This window comes from Eptatretus burgeri, chromosome 17 (assembly GCF_056783735.1).
Source record: "Eptatretus burgeri isolate ZD-2024b chromosome 17, Ebu_testis_v1, whole genome shotgun sequence".
Lineage (NCBI taxonomy): Eukaryota > Metazoa > Chordata > Myxini > Myxiniformes > Myxinidae > Eptatretus > Eptatretus burgeri.
Window position 1 is genome coordinate 30,127,228 of NC_140977.1, and position 21,050 is coordinate 30,148,277.

General features: G+C 44.4%; 1 protein-coding gene across 1 annotated transcript; it reads right to left on the reverse strand.

The window, feature by feature from the left end:
- Window positions 1–3,510: 3,510 nt before the first annotated feature.
- LOC147009666 (uncharacterized) lies at window positions 3,511–20,364 on the reverse strand. Its single transcript, XM_085862889.1, has 8 exons — window positions 20,082–20,364; window positions 18,786–18,896; window positions 12,908–13,091; window positions 12,154–12,299; window positions 8,923–10,110; window positions 8,527–8,577; window positions 6,877–7,518; window positions 3,511–3,670 (listed from the first exon to the last, which is right to left on the reverse strand). Exons 1-8 carry the CDS (start codon window positions 20,127–20,129, stop codon window positions 3,644–3,646), a joined length of 2,397 nt encoding a protein of 798 aa, XP_085719015.1. The 5' UTR covers window positions 20,130–20,364; the 3' UTR covers window positions 3,511–3,643.
- Between the last annotated feature and the right edge of the window lie 686 nt (window positions 20,365–21,050).

Below are 21,050 nucleotides of genomic sequence, written 5' to 3' on the forward strand. Positions count from 1 at the left end.
TACAAAAATAGTACAAAAAGATAAGTTTAATGCTTTGGAAATTTCACATTTTCTTGTGTATGTATGGAGGAGGAACATCGCCTTGCTTGTTTTAAGTAAATAAGTATATCAGATTAGTTATAAGACTCAATTATTTCTTTAAATTATCAGATTTCACAACAGATTTGACACTTATTTAGTCCGGGTGATATCTGATCCTCAAAACCAAAAGAATATTTCGATGATGTATTTTAATCAGTCTGTGAGAGTAGATTGTGGAAAAGCATATCATATAATGCATGAAATTGTTCCAAGCTCATAATTTGAAAACTATAGCACTTATAAAAGTGATGTATACAATGATTTTTAGCTATGATGAAGAGGCATTTGATAATATGAGTGAGGAAAGTGAAAAAAAACTTTATCATGAAGAAATCGTTGCAGCCTGTTCCAAGTCAAGTCAAGGCAAGGTTGAGCAGGCCAAAAAAACACGGCAGCTTCAGACCCCAGCGAGGTTACCTAGGATACTCCTTGAGACCCCATAGGAAGTGGTGACCGAGGATCCACCTGATAAAGGATATCATGAAATAAGGCCGTTAATTATCTTCACAAGGGGTGTTTTAATTAACCCAAACACCCAATATTCACTCTTGCACTTCCTTGGAGTTTTCTAAGTATGCTTGCAAAGTTTCAGGCTGCTTGGTTTTAGTTTTTGAGTTATGGAGGAAACACACTGACACATGCTGTTGCACAGATTGTCAATTTAAGTAATCATTTAGTATTCTATATTTTATTACAGATTGTCTATTTTAGTAATCATTTAGTATTCTATATTTTAGTATGTATTCTATATTTTAGTAATCATTTATTATTCTATATTTTATTACAGATTGTCTATTTTAGTAATCATTTAATATTCTATTTTTTTTTACAGATTGTCTATTTTAGTAATCATTTAATATTCTATATTTTAGTATGTATTCTCTATTTTAGTATTCTATATTTTATTACAGATTGTCTATTTTAGTATTCTATATTTTAGTATGTATTCTATATTTTAGTAATCATTTAGTATTCTATATTTTAGTAATCATTTAGTATTCTATATTTTATTACAGATTGTCTATTTTAGTACGTATTCTATATTTTAGTAATCATTTAGTATTCTATATTTTATTACAGATTGTCTATTTTAGTACGTATTCTATACTTTAGTAATCATTTAGTATTCTATATTTTATTACAGATTGTCTATTTTAGTATTCTATATTTTAATACGTATTGCATATTTTAGTAATCATTTAGTATTCTATATTAAATTACAGATTGTCTATTTTAGTACGTATTCCATATTTTAGTAATCATTTAGTATTCTATATTAAATTGCAGATTGTCTATTTTAGTAATGATTTAGTATTCTATATTTTAGTACATGTTCTATATTTTAAATATTCTTTATGTAAATGTGTATCGTGGCGTGCCGCCTCCAGGTGGGGGAAGGTATTGTTACGGCTGTGGAAATTCGCAGAACACCATAAAGGTCCTTCGTTCAGTTATATCGCTAAGCGTGTGTTTAGATAGATTTCCCCACCGTTGTTTAAGGGAATTATTCGTATGGACAGGGAATTGATCTTTGAGTTAGCCGTTATTCTTTGCTATTGTTATTTTGAACCAACCAAACCACCAACCACCTTTTTTTTTTTTTACAAACACCCAACCACACCACCCTCACGACCACCACCCAACGCCAACCACGCCACCATTACAACAACCATACCACCAATCACCTTCTCCACACCCACGCTACAACCGTCTCTGCCATGGAGAAAGAAGAAGGGGTTACAACACGCACGGATTTTTCCTCTTACTTTCCTGCTCTTCGGGACCGGGGAGAGGTGAGTGGAGTGAGAAGAGAAGCACTAGGATGATTGCTTCGAAAAACCCCGACCCACGAGGGAAACGCACCCCCTTCTGGAAGTTTCCCGCAGGAGCTGGAAGGAGGGCGGGGCGAGAGGGGAGGGGCGGGGCGAGAGGGGAGGGGCGGAGCGTGGCGAATAAAAAGGCGCGAGGGACGCAGCGTAGAGGAGTTGCTGTTGTTGCTGGAGCTGCTGCTGCTGGAGCTGTGTGGAGGTCTGGGCTCGTGTCAGAGTCGAGAGCTTGGACCAGTCAGTCGGTGAAGGTCCGGGCATCACAAAGGAGACTTGGGCTGGAGGCGCAGCCCTGCTGTTTCACGCGAACTTGTGCGTTCGTGTGGGGAGAGCCGGAGAGAGCTCACCTGCCACGCGGAAGGCCCGAGCTCAACCACGGCTACGCTACCATGGACATGTGGCTCGTTTTCCTGACGCTGATCCTGCTCACCAGATTTTCTCAGCGAGGGAGTCTCATGAGTGGAGGAGGCCAGTGGGCCGACCACATTCCTCGTGGTTGCAGCAGGTTGACCATCATCTCAAGGAGATGGGGATGGGCCTGGCATCTGCCTGGGGGATGGCCAGACGGAGACCCCTGGAGTACCGGCGGAAAGTGGACGCAGCGACGCGCTGTTCTGGCACATGCTCCCATACCTGACCTGAGTTGGTTTTTGAATACCGATAAAAGAATCGGGTCTGGTGAGGTCTGGCAATAATACCCGCTCGGTTATCTCAGAACGGAACGAACCGGTTAAACAGTTTGTGTCCAAGCAGGCCTTCGCCGAGGTACAGTCTCTCAGTAGGTTACCCGCGCGAATACTTAGGTATATTGATATTCGGCGATTGACCCTGTCGCGCATGGGTAGAATACGGACTAGGCCGTGGTGGGATTAGGAACCCACCCGTGACTGGTTTCTGGCATTGTTCCAGAAAGTCGCGACTGAATTGCTCGTCCGGTGGGCGTGCAGCTGCTATTGGTTAGACGCGGTCGTTCGCACGCTGGGCGGGCGGTAAATTCGTAACAGTATTCTAAGTCTCCACCATTTACAGTACAGTATTCTTGTCCCCATTTTCCAGTGCTGTGCAGTGTGACTACTCCTTGGCTTTTTCACAAGATCTTGGCTATTCGTTGTTCACCTTGGCGTCTTGGTTTTCTATAGCTTTTCTTGGCGTATAGGTTTTCTATTATCATCGCTTTTCCGAAACCTTGTGAATTCTTGGCTTTTTTCATTGGCTTACCTTGGCATTTATGAAAATGAGGAGTGGTCACACTGGTGCAGTGAGGTGTTTTGAATTATAAACGGTGGGAATGTTTTTGCTTCTTGCATGCAATCAGGGTTATTATTATTATTATGTTTTGCCTATACAAAGCTGTCAGTTGCCTATACACCACTCAAATGAAGGTATGTGAAAGAAGAAAGCATTGGATGCTTGGAACAAGATTGCCCGGAGGGTGGGTACTTTGCGAGTTAAAATAACTAAACCATTTGATATTCATGATATTGGTATAGATATGAGAAGTAACCAGAGGTTTGCTTTCATGCTTCCAGGCATATTGCTGGGAAAGCCTCTTGGTGGGATTTTTGTACTGGTGATGTGAAATTGAAAGGTTGCCATGGACAAATTGAGCAATCATTCAAGCATTTTAATTCTTGTCTACAGGAGATCATTTTTATGTTTGTGATGTCATTGCTTTGTTAATTCTTCAAACGCCAACAGGTCAGATGTCTCTCCGCTGAGTTCTGGAACATTCTTGATCAATGGTGTTTGGAAGTCTTCTTGCTCTGTGAGCGAGAGGGATGGGATGAAGAGTGAGAGGAAGAGATGGAGAGATGGGGATCATGTATCAGCACTTTTACTGGAAGTACATTGGAATGCTTTGATTGTGGTAATTTGTGGGGGTGGGAGAGGAATCGCAGTGGATGAAGGGAGTTGGAAAATGGGGGTTTGAATCTTAAAAGCTTAAAGATTTTAAGGCACAGTTGCATGAAATTCTCTCATCCTTGAGGAAAGATTCCCCTTTAAGGTACACTGTGATCCCTTCGCGAAGGATTTCCTTTGGAGCTGTTGCATAAACAGCCCTTAGGAAATCCTCAAATAAGGATTTTCTGAAGGTTGAGGAAATCCTTAAGAGCCTTTGCTATGCTCAGCAACCAATCACATTAGAGGTAGGAAGAGGTATCCGGAAGCTCGATGGTGGGAAGCGATCCACAAACTGGCTTCAGGAAGAGACAGAAACACAAGTGGAGGCTTTTCTCAACTACAAGGGATACAATACACTGTATCGTTATATAATGTGTGTTGTTGAAATAATTTTATGTTTAATTACAACACTATAAATATAAATAGTGTATAATTGTAAAGAATCCCTCGATTTGAGTAAGACCTGGATCCCCAGGGTAAACTGGGATTCCCCCGAGCCAAACGATGGCCCCACACGTCTCTCTGACGCTGGATTGACGAGTTTTAGACCGAGTAACACGCCGCGTTCAATCTATTTATTATGTACGCAGTTGAACTTTGTTTCTGGGGTCACCGTCGGTATCGATTGAATTGATATCGAAAAAACCTAAACACGAAGTACGAAATGTTCGCATCATGAAAGTACCACTGCACGAGCAGCACGGACTGACGACTCGTTCAGCATCACCTGCAGTACCTGCACCAGAACACACCTTTACATCGGCCCATATTTCACATGTTAAATACCGTGGCATAGTCAGTTGGATGGAGTTTATAAATAAATAATTTTTTTTAAATATCGTTGCGGAAATGACTGCTGGGGGATCAAATTTCCTTAATATAATTCGAGTTATTTCTTCGTACGTGTTTTAGATGAGGGTAATAGCATCATAGACGTCAGGTGGGTTGAGGTTATCTCTGAAAACACATTCGCAACGTCTTGCGTGGCAATAATCGTCCCCTTCGTCACCAATTTTCATGAAGAGCGCCATTTGGAAACTCAAAGGTTGGTGTTAAAGTATGAAGAGGGGTGGAAATGGGGGGAGGGTAGAGGGGGAATTAGGGAGGGGAGGGTGGGTGTCACTTTGAGTTAAAAAAAAAACAAGGAATATTCAAATGTGCAACGATCCTCAAATTAAGGATGTCCTAAAAGGGAAACTGGAGGAAATATTTCAGTAAATCCTCAAATCTTTCCTTAAGAATGATTTATGCACCTCGGCCTTTCCTTTTTATGAAATGCAATTCACAAATTTACAATGTCACAGATTAAGGCATTTTGGCCAACCATGCCCGTGTCATATCCATTTCTTGTTCCTGCAGATAGTGTTAATTATCCAACTAATTCCTAGCACAAAATTTGGCCTGGGCACCAGCACACAGCGGCCTACTCTTTTTTTTGGACAGATACCATGGATTCTCACGTCCATAACCGAAATGCAGATGAAATAGCAGGTGCTTTATGATCAGTGTGACCACTCCTTGGCTTTTTCACAAGATCTTGGCTATTCGTTGTTCACCTTGGCGTCTTGGTTTTCTTTATTTCTATTATCATCGCTTTTCCGAAACTGTGAATTCTTGGCTTTTTTAATTGGCTCACCTTGGCATTTATGAAAATGAGGAGTGGTCACACTTATGATTGTACACTCCGACATGCAGAACCCCCTGGTGGTACCTCTCGAGGACTGCTCTTTAGACTCCCAGTTGTCCAAAAGAGAGCATTAAGACCTTCCCCAGCTGCAGCCTGTTTGTTACATGGTCAAGTCTTCTGCATTCCATGTTCATGATGGTGTTAATTGTCTGCACATGCTAATTGGGTAATTTGTGTAAATTATAATTTGTTGGTTTTCCATTAATCACATTGCAACAGGTCGTTTTTGCATTTGTATTTGGTTGAGAATTTGGGTCGCAATTGGCTCCATGTCTCAGGGTGTGCCCTGTGGCTGGTTGCAATACCCAAACACGTGACACTATGAGGGATGCAAGGAGAGAGGGAGCAGGTTCAGGGAGTGAGAGTAGCTGAGAAAAAAGGGGACAGAAGTTTGGGAGGAGATAGGAGTAAGGGGTGGAAGGGAGATCAGGGACTGTTTGGAGCATAGATTGGTGGGTAGTGGTCAAAATTTCTGCCACATTTGGGGTTGGGGGGGGGCAAATGGGGGGACTGCAAATTGGGGAGGATGATGAAAGGAGGAAAAGGAAATGTATGAAGAAGGTGGGGAGGCATTGAAGTTGTTGCTATTTTCTGCATGTCATTTTCTTATTGCTCTCCGTTAACAGGCACAATTATTCCCATGTTATTGTGGGATTGGCCGGGGGAAGTTTGGGCCCAAGTCATTCTCAAACCGGCTGGTCAAGCCTGACGTACGACTAAGGTTCGGGCAGGAATTTGTCATTTGTTCAGGGTGCTGGTGATAGTTCGCCAACTCTTCGCGAAGGACACTGGGATCTTTATCGTCCACCAACTAATGCCAGCAGATGGGACGCCCAATTAACGTCCATCCGAGGGACAGCACACACATTGATGCCTTTGGAACACTGGACTAAGAGTTTATCGCTTGGTCGAGATTCAATCCCAGGTGAGACAGATTAGAGGCCAGCTGAGAGGTGAGTGTTCGTACCTCAAAGAAACCCCGCCAGCCCCACTCCTGACATATCATAACAACTCCTTCCACGCACTGCAGCACATAGGGCTGCCGATGCAGTTTCATGGACGGGTCGCCACTCCGACGCAGGATAGTCAAATGACTTATTACCCCAGGAAGCTGGTACTCATTTTGCCGACCTCGAAAGGAAGACAGGTTGAGTCAACCGCAACTGGTTTCATTTCAGTGGCATGGCATGGGCTCAAGATCAGGACCCTAAGATCTTAAGCCAGCCACCTTAATCATCGAACCAACACCAGGCATCCTGTCATATCATAACTGACCTAATCTGAAAGCTATTTGAAAAAATTATTCCTGGTTTGGTTAAGTTAAGCAGCAGTGAACGAAACAAATCAAACAAATGCATGACTAAAGGCAGGTTCACTTACTCGGCGTTTCCTCAACCCTCGAACCTCATGCTGCAGTGTTGTCTTCCCATCTGCGCCACCGACTGAGGATAACGTGACCTCTGCCGGTCCTCCTTCACTGTGGGTGATCTCGGTGCGGGTCACCTTGGTGCCGTTACTCAAGGTTTCCACCCAAACTCGCTTGGTGACTGTTTTTGAATGATGTGAAGTCGTCGAAGCCATCTCTCCTCTCATGGAGTCGGCACCATTGCTAAAACTGGGACTCATTAAACCATGATCTGTTGTCATCTTGGACATGATATCTCGCATACTGGCAGAGATACCCATATTGTCGAATACCCTGGATCTGTCAGCCCCAAAAGGAAGGTCACTGCTATGTGAGGATGACGACGTTGAGGAAGAGAAGGAGTGTGATCCTGATGAAGATTGTGAGGGCATCTTTTCGGTTTCAAGTGTAGAGGCAGATAACACAACAGGTGATGAACCGCTGGATGAGGTAAATGTGCTTGATGAGCTTAGTCCTCCGGAAGATGACCGACTGCCACTCTCTTCAAAGGCTGGAAGAGAATCAAACGTTGGTAGATCTAAACCTGGAAAAGTGAATTCACGTTCCCCTTCGCCTGTTGAGGAGGTATATGAGCTGCTGTGCGAAGTGTGACTGGTCTGCAAGGAAGACAAAAAAAATGGCTCGAATGAGATTATTCATCCCTTGAAGAACACAATTGCAGTTTTACATAATATTTAAAGAAAGGAAGTGATTCAACTCAATTTATTCTTGCGTATGGCAGCATGGCTGCCAGGGAGCTGTCATTTCTCAGAGCACATCTGTGCCACCGATGCTGTGCCCTCTACCAGTACACTGGCACTCATTTCGCCAACCTCAGAAGGATGACAGGCTGAGTCAACCCCACCTGGTATTAATTCAGCAGCCAACAGGACTCACTCTCAGGACCCTAAGGTCCCAAGCCAACCACCCTAAACACTAAGCCAACATCAGGCTATTTGACTCCATGTTCCTGCGTCATCTTTCCATCTCATTTAATCCATCCTGCCTGTGCGTAGGCATCACTTCACTGTAGATGGGTTTAATCAAAAGACAGCATTTTGTACTTCGCAAACAGATTGCATGTCTATCTGTGAGTCTCAATGAAAATGGAAAAATGACGTGAAACTCGTGAAAAGGACATTTTATAACATGGAGTGGTCATTGCTGCTGTCTTGGTGGTTGTGGTTGTTCTTTGTGTGCTCCTTCCATGTACTTTTATATCTTTTTCTATTCCTTCGAGAATTATTACTTTGAATATATAATTTTGTGTGCTTCTTCCGTGTCCGATCATACTTTATTCCAAAGGGTTCCTGCTGTCGTACCGTCACAACCGATACAGTAAAGCTCTAATTCCTGATTCTCCTTCTTCCTCCCTCCTCCCCAAACAGGAATTTTATGATGAAACTAACAGGATTTTTTTTTTTGTTCCAAGTAAACCGATTATTAGCTTTCTAACAGTCCCATTTTTATGACTACAAGACTACAGGAACCCTTTGATGGTTCTCCTTTAAGTAATAGACGCGAGTCACCGACACAAGATTAACCAAAGTGATGTCCCAAATTGATCTTACACCATGTCCAGTTATTTATGTTGGTCTAAGTGACGCTGATAGTGTTGATCCTACCTGTGCTGAGTCAAGTATCTTGGTATCCTTGCTTCCAGAGCCAGTTCCACCCTGAGAAGCCACAAAAACAAACGGGCATGTGTCGGAGGTGTTCAGAAATCCATATTCATCATGTATGGAAAGTCTTTTTAATGGCCGACCACAGTATAACATATATATGGTTATGATAATACCAATAAAAAAAGCATGTGATGTTACATAGCCAGCCATGGACTCCCAAGGGCATTAATCCTGAGGTTTAAAAAAAAAACCACAAAAAACTCTCAAAAAGTGAAAACTCCAATTAATCAGATTATATTAATCTTGAGATTTAAAATTTGAGGTTCAATTCCTTCAATGTTGGTTTAAAATTGACGTACACTGAATAGGCTGTTTCATACAGGGAGTTCACCGTACCGTATTTGGATGCGATAAATGAGGAGCAGGTGTTTGAACTCCAAATCCTTGCCGGAAATTGTCCTCAGGGTAGTTCAGGTCGAGTCCCGAATCCGATCCGTGTGAGCTTGCATAGGAAAACGTGCTGTGGCTTTCTGTAGGATGCCTAATTGTGGTATGGTGCTCGGTAGTTGTTGAGGATAACCCGCCGGTTGAGTCGTGGCTCCCAACTTCGATGTCGTGTGCCACACCACCAACCGGACGAGTGCCCGTATCTGTCCTCCCAAGCCCAGGAGTGAAGTAGCCCAATCCACCACTTGGATGTGTTCCACCAGTTCCTGTGGAGCCCATGCTTGAATGTGTTCCTGTGGAGCCCATGCTTGGATGTGTTCCTGTGGAGCCCATGCTTGGATGTGTTCCACCAGTTCCTGTGGAGCTGAAAAACGTTCCTGTTGAGCCCATGCTTGGAAGTGTTCCTGTGGAGCCCATGCTTGGATGTGTTCCACCAGTTCCTGTGGAGCTGAAAAACGTTCCTGTTGAGCCCGTGCTTGAATGTGTTCCTGTGGAGCCCATGCTTGGATGTGTTCCTGTGGAGCCCATGCTTGGAAGTGTTCCCGTTGAGCCCATACTTGGATGTGTTCCTGTGGAGCCCATGCTTGGATGTGTTCCTGTGGAGCCCATGCTTGGATGTGTTCCACCAGTTCCTGTGGAGCTGAAAAATGTTCCTGTTGAGCCCATGCTTGAATGTGTTCCTGTGGAGCCCATGCTTGGAAGTGTTCCCGTTGAGCCCATGCTTGGATGTGTTCCTGTGGAGCCCATGCTTGGATGTGTTCCACCAGTTCCTGTGGAGCTGAAAAACGTTCCTGTTGAGCCCATGCTTGGATGTGTTCCTGTGGAGCCCATGCTTGGATGTGTTCCACCAGTTCCTGTGGAGCTGAAAAATGTTCCTGTTGAGCCCATGCTTGGAAGTGTTCCTGTGGAGCTTGCACTTCCACTTGTATGATGTGTATCAGTCCTAGTTGAGCCAGTGTGTGTTGATGTGACTGAGGTACGCTCAGTGCCTATCAAGCGTTCGACGGCATACAAGTCAGCCCTTGCTAAGAGGGCTGCGGCCTTCTCCAGCCGCTCACTCATATCCTTGTCCAAGTGGTACATGACAGTCTTAGTGCACGCTCCTTTGCATGTACGCAGTGCCATGTCAATATCAATCTGCAAAAAAGCAATGGTGAGGTCTATTGTTGAGGTATATTTAAAGTTGAACAATATCTTCATCTGCCAATTTTACTCCATTGTCAAATAATTGTGTATTATCATAATTTTAATAACAATGATTATTAACCTGATAACGGGGCTGAGAGGATAGCTTAGAGGCAGCATGCTTGCTTTTGAGTTTTCTAATCCTTTTTGAGTTCCTGATGTAACTAAGGCCTAAGTCACATTTGCTCTACGGCGAGGATACGACGGCCGTACACCCTCTGAATTGACAGAAACGTGCGGCGGCCGCAGAGTTTCTGCGGTGGCCTCAGGGTGGCCCTACGCCGTATGGCTATCTTTTACAGGCCGTGGGGTCGCCGTGGAATTATAGCGTGGAGTTATAACTTTTTTCATTTCTATGTTCGCGGAGCAATTCGACAAGCCGAAAAAAAAGAATTGGTTAAAAAAAACCCACTCGTTACCGTCCATCTGGCTGCACGTTCGCCTTTGGGCCCCCCTGTGGTCGCCTTGTGGGCACCTTGAGGCTACCTTGCGTCTGCCTTGAAAATTCTATGGCCGCCGCAGGGCTCCCTTATGGTCACCGTGCAACATCAAATCAAAGACCGTACGGCAACCCCACGTTTTTGGTCTCCACAATTTATAAAAACGCCGTGCAGCTACCCGAAAAATAAAAACATACGTGACTGCTACATTGTGTGACCATGGAAATACTGCGGCCGCTCTATAATTGCTAGTGGCCGTAGATTTTGTAGACCCTTCGGCCGCCGTGCCAAATGTGACTTCGGCCTAAACTGCCACATTGGTGCTTCACAAGCAGGGCATTGTATCAGTGAGCATACTATCAGTTGGAGGGTCGTTAATTTGGTGTTCTACCTGCTTACATACATTGGTGGATGTTCAAGATCCGACGGTGTCGTTCACAAAAGTAGGCCACTGCGTGCTGGCAACCTGGCTAAACGCCATATTCCTCCCTCAAAAGAGAGACTTTTGTTCGTGTTAACCTAGAACCAGCTTTCAGATTCTGCAGGGTGGTTTAGAGCTGTGCACACAGCCATCCATACTGAATTTGAATCTCGGCCCATCTATAAACTGTCATGCTGGTGTCTTGCAGCTAGTGCGAGGCATCTTCCTGTGTGCGAGAGACATCATCATGTGATTTAAATGCATCACTTAAATCTTAGGCCGCAGTTCATTTCCCTCCTTCCAGAAAGTTGCTCGGATGTTAAACTGGGTGTCCCATCTGCAAGCATTAGTTGATGAACGTGAAAAAATTTTCACATTGTCCTTCACGAAGAGTAGGCGAGGTATATCAGCGTCACCATGGCCAAATTACAAAATTCCTGTCCTAACCTATAGGGGGCCGCAGTGATGTCATGTCAGCAGCACAGCCCTGCCCCCTCAGCCAATGATACGACTCGCAGTCATGTGCTGCACACAAAAGAAGGAGGCAGCTGTTAGGGTGATGAGCCCCAGTGGACCAACTGAATTTCCTTAATGATAACTCCCTCTCCGACGTGACCGATCGACAGCCATATCGACTTGTCTGTACAAATTTCCAATAATTGTGATCTGTCGTAAGGTTTTTGCATTCGTATACAAATAGAAAATAAATACAAGCAGCAAGGGGCAAACTCGAGATGGTATCATGAAAAGACTTGGTGGTGGATAATGTGACCGTTTCAAGAAGTTCCACAGACACTGGGTTGTGAGTCAGTCATTCCTTCAGGTAGCAAGTAATGCTTGTGAGATGCTCTCAAACATTTACCGCTCACAAGGTCAGGGACGGATCGACTTCCGAAGTCGATCGATACACTTTCGATACACTGCATAAAGTTTCGATACACTGCACTAGCCATCGTTCACACACCTAGCGGCTCGCCCTTGAAACTTGGGGTCTATTCCGGACTGATCCTTTTGTGCGAACACACCTTATAAGTAGTGTGAAAGAACTTGCAGCAGAATATTACCAAGTGTTTTACACAAGCTATGTTCACCTTTCAAAATAACACCCTTGCAAGTTGCGGGGCAGGTACCCACCTCGAGGCGAAGGATATTTTGAAGCTGAGCAAGCAACACCGCACGTAACTGCTGAAGTCGCTTCAGTTGGATGTCAATGCGGTTTTGAATGTGTAGCACGTACTGCTCCAAACGATTCAGCATCTTCCCATGCGATTCATCCACCACTGCAGCAACAATTCAAATTGCTCGTGAAAGGGGAACCTGAAACCACACTCGTTACTCCTCTCATAAACAGCTGGTGGATTGTAGAACAACTTGCATATTGATCCCGAAATAATGGATCTGTGGCTCCAACTGCAGTGTCACTTCAATCTAAGGCCGCAGTTGATTTCGCTCCTTCCAGAAAGTTGCTCAGACATCATTGTTATTGATGAATGATTAATGCAGTTCCAACAGAAAGCAATATTTGTCTCCAGCAATCGAGGGCATGTGCTTACTTTCTTTGCGTAAGGGTCATACTTTAGGGATGCTTGGTTACGATAAAATGCATGGCAATTGGCTGTCCCAATGCACAATTCCTTGGCCACATGTGCGCCCATGGTATGCTTCTTTTTAGGGATGGACTTCTGAGGAATCCATCTCTCTCAAGTATTAAGATTACCCTGAACCCAAAGTACTGTACAGCATTATGGAGTAGTAGAAGCAACCAATCGGTGAGTGCAATGGTAACGAATGGTGCAAACCAACCAATCAGCATGAAACTTAAGTGTATGGAAGATAGGGCCTTTAAGATAAATATGATGGGAATGATATTCTGCACAAAGATAAGTACCATTTGATTCAGAGAGGATGGTGTTTGCTTGATTGTGGGCCTGTCGGAAGTTCACAACCAGTGTTTTTCCCCGGTTGACAATGGCATTCACGCGAGTCACCAGAGAGTTGAGCTGCGAGCCGATTCGCTGTTCACCATCACGCATTAGCCAAGCCAGGCGGCAACCACTTGGACACACTTTGCCCTGCGCCCATACCGGAAGTCATTGTGAGATTGGAGCCCGACAAACCATGGTCATGATAATGTTTCTCGTCATTAACTCTGTTAACTTTGTCATGATGTAGAATATACAGGTAGTGGACAAAAAACATGGAAACACCAATGTAAAGTCACTTAATAGGGCATTGGGCCACCACGTGCAAACAGCGTGGCCTGTATGCGCCGTGGCATTTAATCCAGCAGTGTTTTGAATCCTGCAGGAGGAATGCGGCACCATTTTTCCATGAGAAAGTCAATCAACTCACACCTGTTTGATGCAGGTGGAAAACGCTGTCTCAGGTGTCATCCCAGAACTGCTCGATTGGGTTCAGATCTGGTGACTCAGAAGGCCATGACACATGGATAACATCAGTGTCATGCTCAATGCTCATCAAACCAGTGGGCAACCACAGCTGCTCTGTGAATGAGAGCATTGGGGGAGGGGGGTCTCCTCTTGCAGCCATGCTCACCAGAATTATAAGCAACCAGGACTGCGCAGCATTTTTATACACAACCCTAAGCATGCTGGGATGTTATTTGCTTGACGAATACATGGGCCACACCTGTGTGGAAGCCGTTGATTGGTGTCCCTCATTTACCCAGGTGTTTCCATTTTTTTGTCCACTACCTGTACATCAGCAGGGGTGAAAATGTAGTAATTCATCATAAAACAACCTTTATTATTAGATCCTCGTGGAGGATCTCGAAGTCTTACTCACGTTGTTGTTCTTCATCTTCTTCTTGTGGACTTGTTTGTTTCACATCCTACAGTTTTCATCGAAACTCCCTGAAACTTTGCGTATATATGTAAAAATATCCTGCGCAGACAGTAACCATCTCCGATTTTGAAAATTCCTCCGAGAAAAAAAGTTATGACGTCAAAATATCTCCGCTAATGGAAATCGCCTAAAAATTATCTCCGAAACTAGGCAAGCTTTTTGAATTCTGTTTGCGGGAATCGAACAGGGCATTAGCAGAGATGAATTACCGCACATATGATACATCAATATGACCATTAAGGCCCGGTGTATGCCCCGGTTAGAATAGGTGTACCATATCCCTGTGTGTCGTCAGAGGCGACCAGGGTTGCGTCAGGAAGGGCATCCGGCGTAAAAACCTATGCCAAATCATTATGCGGACAACAAAACGAATTTCCATACCGGATCGGTCGAGGCCCGGGTTACCAACGACCGCCACCGGTACCGGTGGTCAGCAGGGTACCAGTGGAAATTGTGCTACTGCTGGGCGAAGGAGGAGAAGGAGACGGGGAAGGCGAGTCCGGAGGCAGTGGGAGAGGGGGAAGGGTAGAAGTGTGGAGGTGAGAGTTGGAACTCTGAATGTTGGGACGATGACTGGCAAAGGGCGAGAGTTGGCTGATATGATGGAGAGAAGAAAGGTGGACATACTGTGTGTACAAGAGACCAAGTGGATGGGGAGTAAGGCGAGGAGCATTGGAGGTGGTTTCAAACTGTTCTACCATGGTGTGGATGGGAGGAGAAATGGTGTCGGGATAATCCTGAAGGAAGATCATGTCAAGAGGGTATTGGAGGTGAGGAGAGTGTCTGACCGAGTGATGAGTGTGAAGTTGGAAATTGAAGGGGTGATGAATGTCATCAGTGCATATGCCCCACATATGGGGTGTGAGATGGAATATAAAGAAGATTTCTGGAGTGAGTTAGATGAAGTGGTGGAGAGTGTATCCAAGGATGAAAGAGTGGTGATTGGAGCAGATTTCAATGGACATGTTGGGGAAGGGAATAAAGAGGATGAGGAGGTGATGGGGAGGTACGGTCTCAACAAGAGAAATGTAGAAGGGTAAATGGTGGTAGAGTTTGCAAAAAGAATGGAAATGGCAGTGGTACATACGTATTTCAAGAAGGAGGAACACAGGGTGACATACAAGAGTGGAGGAAAGTGCACACAGGTGGATTACATCTTAAGCAGGAGATGCAACCTGAAAGAGATTAGTGACTGTAAGGTTGTGGCAGGGTAGAGTGTAGCTCGACAGCATCGATTGGTGGTCTGTAGGATGACTTTAGAGGTGAGGTTGAGGAAGAGAGTGAGGGCTGAACCAAGGACCAGATGGTGGAAGCTGAAGGAGGAAGACTGTTGCATGAAATTTAGGGAGGTGAGACAGGCGATGGATGGTGGTAAAGATGGGTGGGATGATTGGGCAACGACAGCAGAAGTTGTGAGGGAGATAGCTAGGAAAGTACTTGGTGTGACATCTGGACAGAGGAAGGAAGATAAGGAGACTTGGTGGTGGAATGAGGAAGTACACGAAAGTATAAGGAAGAAGGGGTTGGCGAAAAAGAAGTGGGATAGTCAGAGAGATGAAGAAAGTCGGCAGGAGTACAAGGAGTGGCGTCGAAAAGCAAAAAGAGAGGTGGCAAAGGCCAAGGAAAAGGCATATGACGAGCTGTATGAGAAGTTGGATACAAAAGAAGGGGAAAAGGATTTATACCGATTGGCAAGACAGAGGGACTGAGCTGGGAAGGATGTGCTGCAGGTTAGGGTGATAAAGGACGCAAATGGGAATGTGCTGACGAGCGAGGAGAGTGTGTTGAGAAGGTGGATGGAGTACTTTGAGGAGCTGATGAATGAAGAAAATGAGAGAGAGAGAGAAGGTTGGAAGAGGTGGAGATAGTGAATGTGGAAGTGGGGTGGATCAGTAAGGATGAAGTGAGGACTGCTATGAAGAAGATGAAAAGTGGAAAGGCGGTTGGCCCAGATGACATACCAGTGGAGGCATGGAAGTGCTTAGGAGAGATGGCAGTGGGGTTGTTAACCAGATTGTTTAATAAAGTCTTGGAAAGTGAGAGGATGCAGGAGGAGTGGAGATTAAGTGTACTGGTTCCGATTTTCAAGAATAAGGGTGATGTGCAGAGCCGTGGAAATTACAGAGGGATAAAGTTGTTAAGCCACACCATGAAGTTGTGGGAAAGAGTAGTGGAAGCGAGGTTGAGAGGAGAGGTGACGATCTGTGAGCAGCAATATGGGTTTATACCAGGAAAGAGTACCACTGATGCGATGTTTGCTTTGAGAATGTTGATGGAGAAGTATAAGGAAGGCCAGAAAGAGTTACATTGTGTGTTTGTGGATTTAGAGAAAGCTTATGATAGGGTGCCAAGAGAGGAGTTGTGGTATTGTATGAGGAAGTTGGGAGTGGTGGAGAAGTATGTGAGGATCGTGCAGGATATGTATGAGGACAGTGTGACAGCGGTGAGGTGTGCGGTAGGAATGACGGACCGGTTTAAGGTTAAAGTGGGATTGCACCAAGGATCGACTCTGAGCCCTTTCCTGTTTGCAATGGTGATGGACAGGTTGACGGACGAGATCAGACTGGAGTCTCCATGGACTATGATGTTCGCGGATGACATCATGATCTGTAGGGAGAGTAGGGAGCAGGCTGAATCGAGCCTTGAGAGGTGGAGGTACACACTGGAGAGAAGGGGAATGTTAGTCAGTCGGAGTAAGACGGAGTACATGTGTGTAAATGAGAGGGAGGGTGGTGGTATGGTGCGGTTGCAAGGAGTTGAGGTGGGGAAGGTGGATTGGTTTAAATACTTGGGATCAACTGTCCAAAGTAACGGAGAGTGTGGGAGAGAAGTGAAAAAGAGAGTGCAGGCAGGATGGAGTGGGTGGAGAAGAGTTGCAGGAGTGATTTGTGACAGAAGGGTAGCTGCAAGAGTTAAGGGGAAAGTATACAAGACGGTAGTGAGACCAGCTATGTTGTATGGTTTGGAGGCGGTGGCACTAACAAAAAGACAGGAAGCAGAGCTGGAGGTGGCAGAGTTAAAGATGCTGCGATTCTCGTTGGGAGTGACGAGGATGGATAGGATAAGAAATGAGTGTATTAGAGGGACAGCGCAGGTAGGACGGTTTGGAGACAAAGTGAGAGAGGCGAGATTGAGATGGTTTGGACATGTGCACAGGAGGGAAGCGGAGTATATCGGGAGAAGGATGTTGAAGATGGAGCCGCCAGGCAGGAGGAGAAGAGGAAGGCCAAAGAAGAGGTTCATGGATGCGGTGAGGGCGGACATGCGGGTGGTTGGAGTGTCAATGGAAGATGTGGAGGATAGAGCGAAATGGAGACGGTTGGTCCGCTGTGGCGACCCCTAACGGGAGCAAGCCGAAAGAGGAAGAAGAAGATGATACATCAATATGACGTCATCAATTTTTATGACGTCATTCTTATTTTTTGTTTCACAACCCAGAGTTTTCATCGGATCTTCGTGAAACTTTCCATGTATATGCAGAAAGCCCACGCGCAGGCAGTAACCATCTCCGATTCTGGAAATTATTCCGAGAAAAAAAGTTGACGTCATAATATCTCCGCTAATGGAAATCGCCTCGACCATTATCTCCGAAACTAGGCAAGCTGTTTGAATTTTGTTTGCGGGAATCAAGCCGGGCATTAGCACAGATAATTTATCGCAAACCTGATGCATCACAATGACGTCATATTCGTTTTTATGACGTCATCATTAAGAGGACAAGGACCTTTGCTCATTTGAGCTCGTTTTTTTTAAAGGATTATGATTTGAGCACAATGTGTGGACTTGCATCAAATTGTCCCCACAACCATAATGTCCCCATCTTGAAGATCATTAAATAGCCAGCTGGGTTTTATCAGCAGTCCATTCGTGACATTGCAGTTATCCTGAGACCAGATTCACTTGATGAAGATTAGAATCCAAATCTCTTGTACTGTTGTCTTAAGCAAGATTGGAACCCACAATGGTGGTGCAATGTCCTGACCAATAGGTCACCACTCACTCACTGTACCTTAAGACAGCACAACAAAAAGGAGAATTGCTTTATGACTGACGTGATATTTTCTCAGTCCAAAAAGGGCATAACTGTGAAAAATTGACAAAATTCTCTGAAACTCGAACTTGTTCTGTAACTTATAACAAATTAATGTCTTTGTGCATAATTTCGGTTTTAGCCACACCCTTTGCACCAGCAAACACATTCATTATTTGGCACGTTCGGTGCCAAAATAAGTAAAAATAACTCGATGTACATATCCATGAAGCAAAAGCATGCGTACGGCTTCCGTGCATATATAATACATCATGGTTATATACCCTGGATCATTCCAATTGGGCCATGGACTAACATCCAGGCCTAAGGCCTGAGGCCTGCCGATCTGTGCTGCTTCATGAAATGGCGGCGCATGATTTTATTGGGGTGGAGTCAGGCCAGCTGTCTCACCGATGGGTTGGAGTCAAGGCTGCTGAACATTGACCCATGCATAATATGGACTAAACTCTGTAAAAAAAAAATTGACGAAACACCCCGAAACTCGAACTTATTCTGTAACTTGTCATAATAAAGCCATGCACCAAGTTTCAGTTGAATATGGTAAAGGGTGTGGGGAAAAAGTCTGAAAAACCACAGGTGGGATGGACAGATGGACAGACGAAGAGCCAACCTATAGTCCCCTCTGGTTAATCTGGCAGGGGACTAATAATGAGGTAAAGAACCAGATATTATATGACCTAGTAAGTTTCAATACTCCAATCACAGCGACCCAGCGGAAACGTGAGATATGTCTCGATTCATCCAGGAAAGCAGTTTTTAATTGACAAATTCAAGATGACTCAGAATTCAAATATGGCTTTCTCAGCAAATACTGGAGAAGGCACCAATTGTGATGCCATTTAATCCCTACTTTCACGTCGTCTGTGCAGAAATCGTAGTCACGCGGGCTGCATTGCTGCTTGCTCTGTGCTCCGGGCATATTTGGCCGTGGTCCTCTCGGGGTCATTTCTTCGGCATTACCCTGAAACAAACGGAGGAATAATAGTAACCAAACTATGTTTGGGAGGAAGGGGAGCAAACATAATACTTAATAAAGGTTTTCTTTCAATTTTACTCAACTTTTTTGTAAAATTGCTGTTCATATCCTTACATTTATCATCTATGTAATAACAACGAAAAACACAGTACGTACATGAAGTCTGCTCTGTCTATTAACTGCTGTCGGCTCGACCAAAGGTTCAAACGCATGTCCGACATCAACTCTTGGAATACTTGCAACTTGGAACTCTTGCAATAACAGCACAGGACCAATACAGGACTCTTGGAACTCTTGGAAACTTGGAATCTTCAAATCTTGAACTTGGAGTCTTGGGAACTTGGAATGTTAGGAACATGAAAACTTGGGAACTTCGGAACTTTAAATCTTGGAAACCTGGCTTCTTCGAATCCTGGAATTCGGGAACTTGGAAACTTGGAATATTCGAATCTTGAAACTTAGAATCTTTGGAATTCAGGAATTTGGAGTCTTGGGCATTTGGAATGTTAGGAACATGGAATATTGGAATCTTCAAATCTTGGAATATTGAAACTTGGAATCTTGGAAATTTTGGAACTTGGGATCTTGGGAACTTGGGAAATTGAAATCTTCGACAGAAAATTACAACACACAAATATTCATCAGGTTTTATTGCATTGCAGCATAAATACTTGATTTAGCAAATTACTCGCATACTCCATCCACCCAAAGGATGGGTAAACTGGGAGTGTTCTGCCATTCACCCTTGTCGCTTTATCACCTTTATTTATTCTCTATCCCTCCCCTCCTTCCCAAGATCTTCAATGAGCCTTGACGCGTGGACAGAAAGCAGGAAACAGCCATGAGCTCACACTAAACGTTGATCTGGAAACTTTGCTATAAAACGTGGTAAGTGAATCATCTGATATCAATATTTTTTACTTTAAAAATTCTCATATTACGCAAAGATCCCCAGGTTCAAATCCAATAGTTTGTGTCGATCCGTTCGTTATCCAAATGCAATTCACGGGTAAGCGCGCGGTGACATCTCCAAGAGCCCTTGTCCTGCATGGATGTGATACCTGTACAAACTCCTCCACGAGCCTGTGATCGCTGTCTCAGGAAAAACCAACAGGATTTTAAAATGAAAATTTCAATAATCAGTTCAAGGGTGCTATAAGGGTGTCATACCTGGCAGGTGATCAAAGCCACAGTGATGAAGAGGTATAGAAGCCCCATGATTGCAATTATAGTTTAACGTCAGAGGTTAATTTGAACAGCCGTAGTCCCAATTCCATATAAACATCTTGCCTCTGAGTTATTGGCTTTTATAATGAGTGTCATATGCCGTCGTTATCGTCATCAGAGGTTTCCATTGGTCTCTGCGCCTGCGGTCGGGTGGAGGGAAGTGCAGTGAAGGATTGATTGATCTTTTGCAAGTTTGCATTGAAGTGAACTGACGGGAATTTGGGATCACCTTGTGATGTGACACTTGATCAATCGTTAGCTTTTTTAGGGAGATGAAGGTCGGGGTGGGGGTTACTCCTTTTCTTTCTGTCTGCTATCATTTTCTGGAAAAGGTTTGATTTTTACCCTCCATCACTCAAATTGATGTCATCGATCATAAAGAAGAAGGGGAGGAAGGGTGGGCATTGTTATCTGCCATTGATATGAACAATGTACCATTTGAGAGATCTGAAGAATTCCTTCAATTTGTACAACACTTTTACAGAGACAGAAATTCAAGCACCCACTTCTACAACAAATCGTATGACGAAGGTGGACAATCCAAACAACAACCATTATTCTTAAGGCAACTTGACCTTTCCACCAATATTTGCTAAATACAGTGGACACCTCCGCCAGGCTGAACCACTGGTCGGCCGGATCTGCATCGAACCAAAATTTAATCCGCTTGTTTTTGCCACCGAGCCAACACATCTGTCCAAGTTCTGGCAGAACCCATCCAAGACTTTTTGAAATACCATGTTCTATATATCACTTTTGGCTTCATCTCTCAATGGAGATGAAGAATCAATTAAAAAAAATTGTCGGATCCAGATCTTCACCAACATTGAATCAATTTGTCCTCGTCACACACCCAAGCTCTCCACCAAATTTCGTCCGAATCCATCCTGAACTTTTTGAGATACCCCGCTC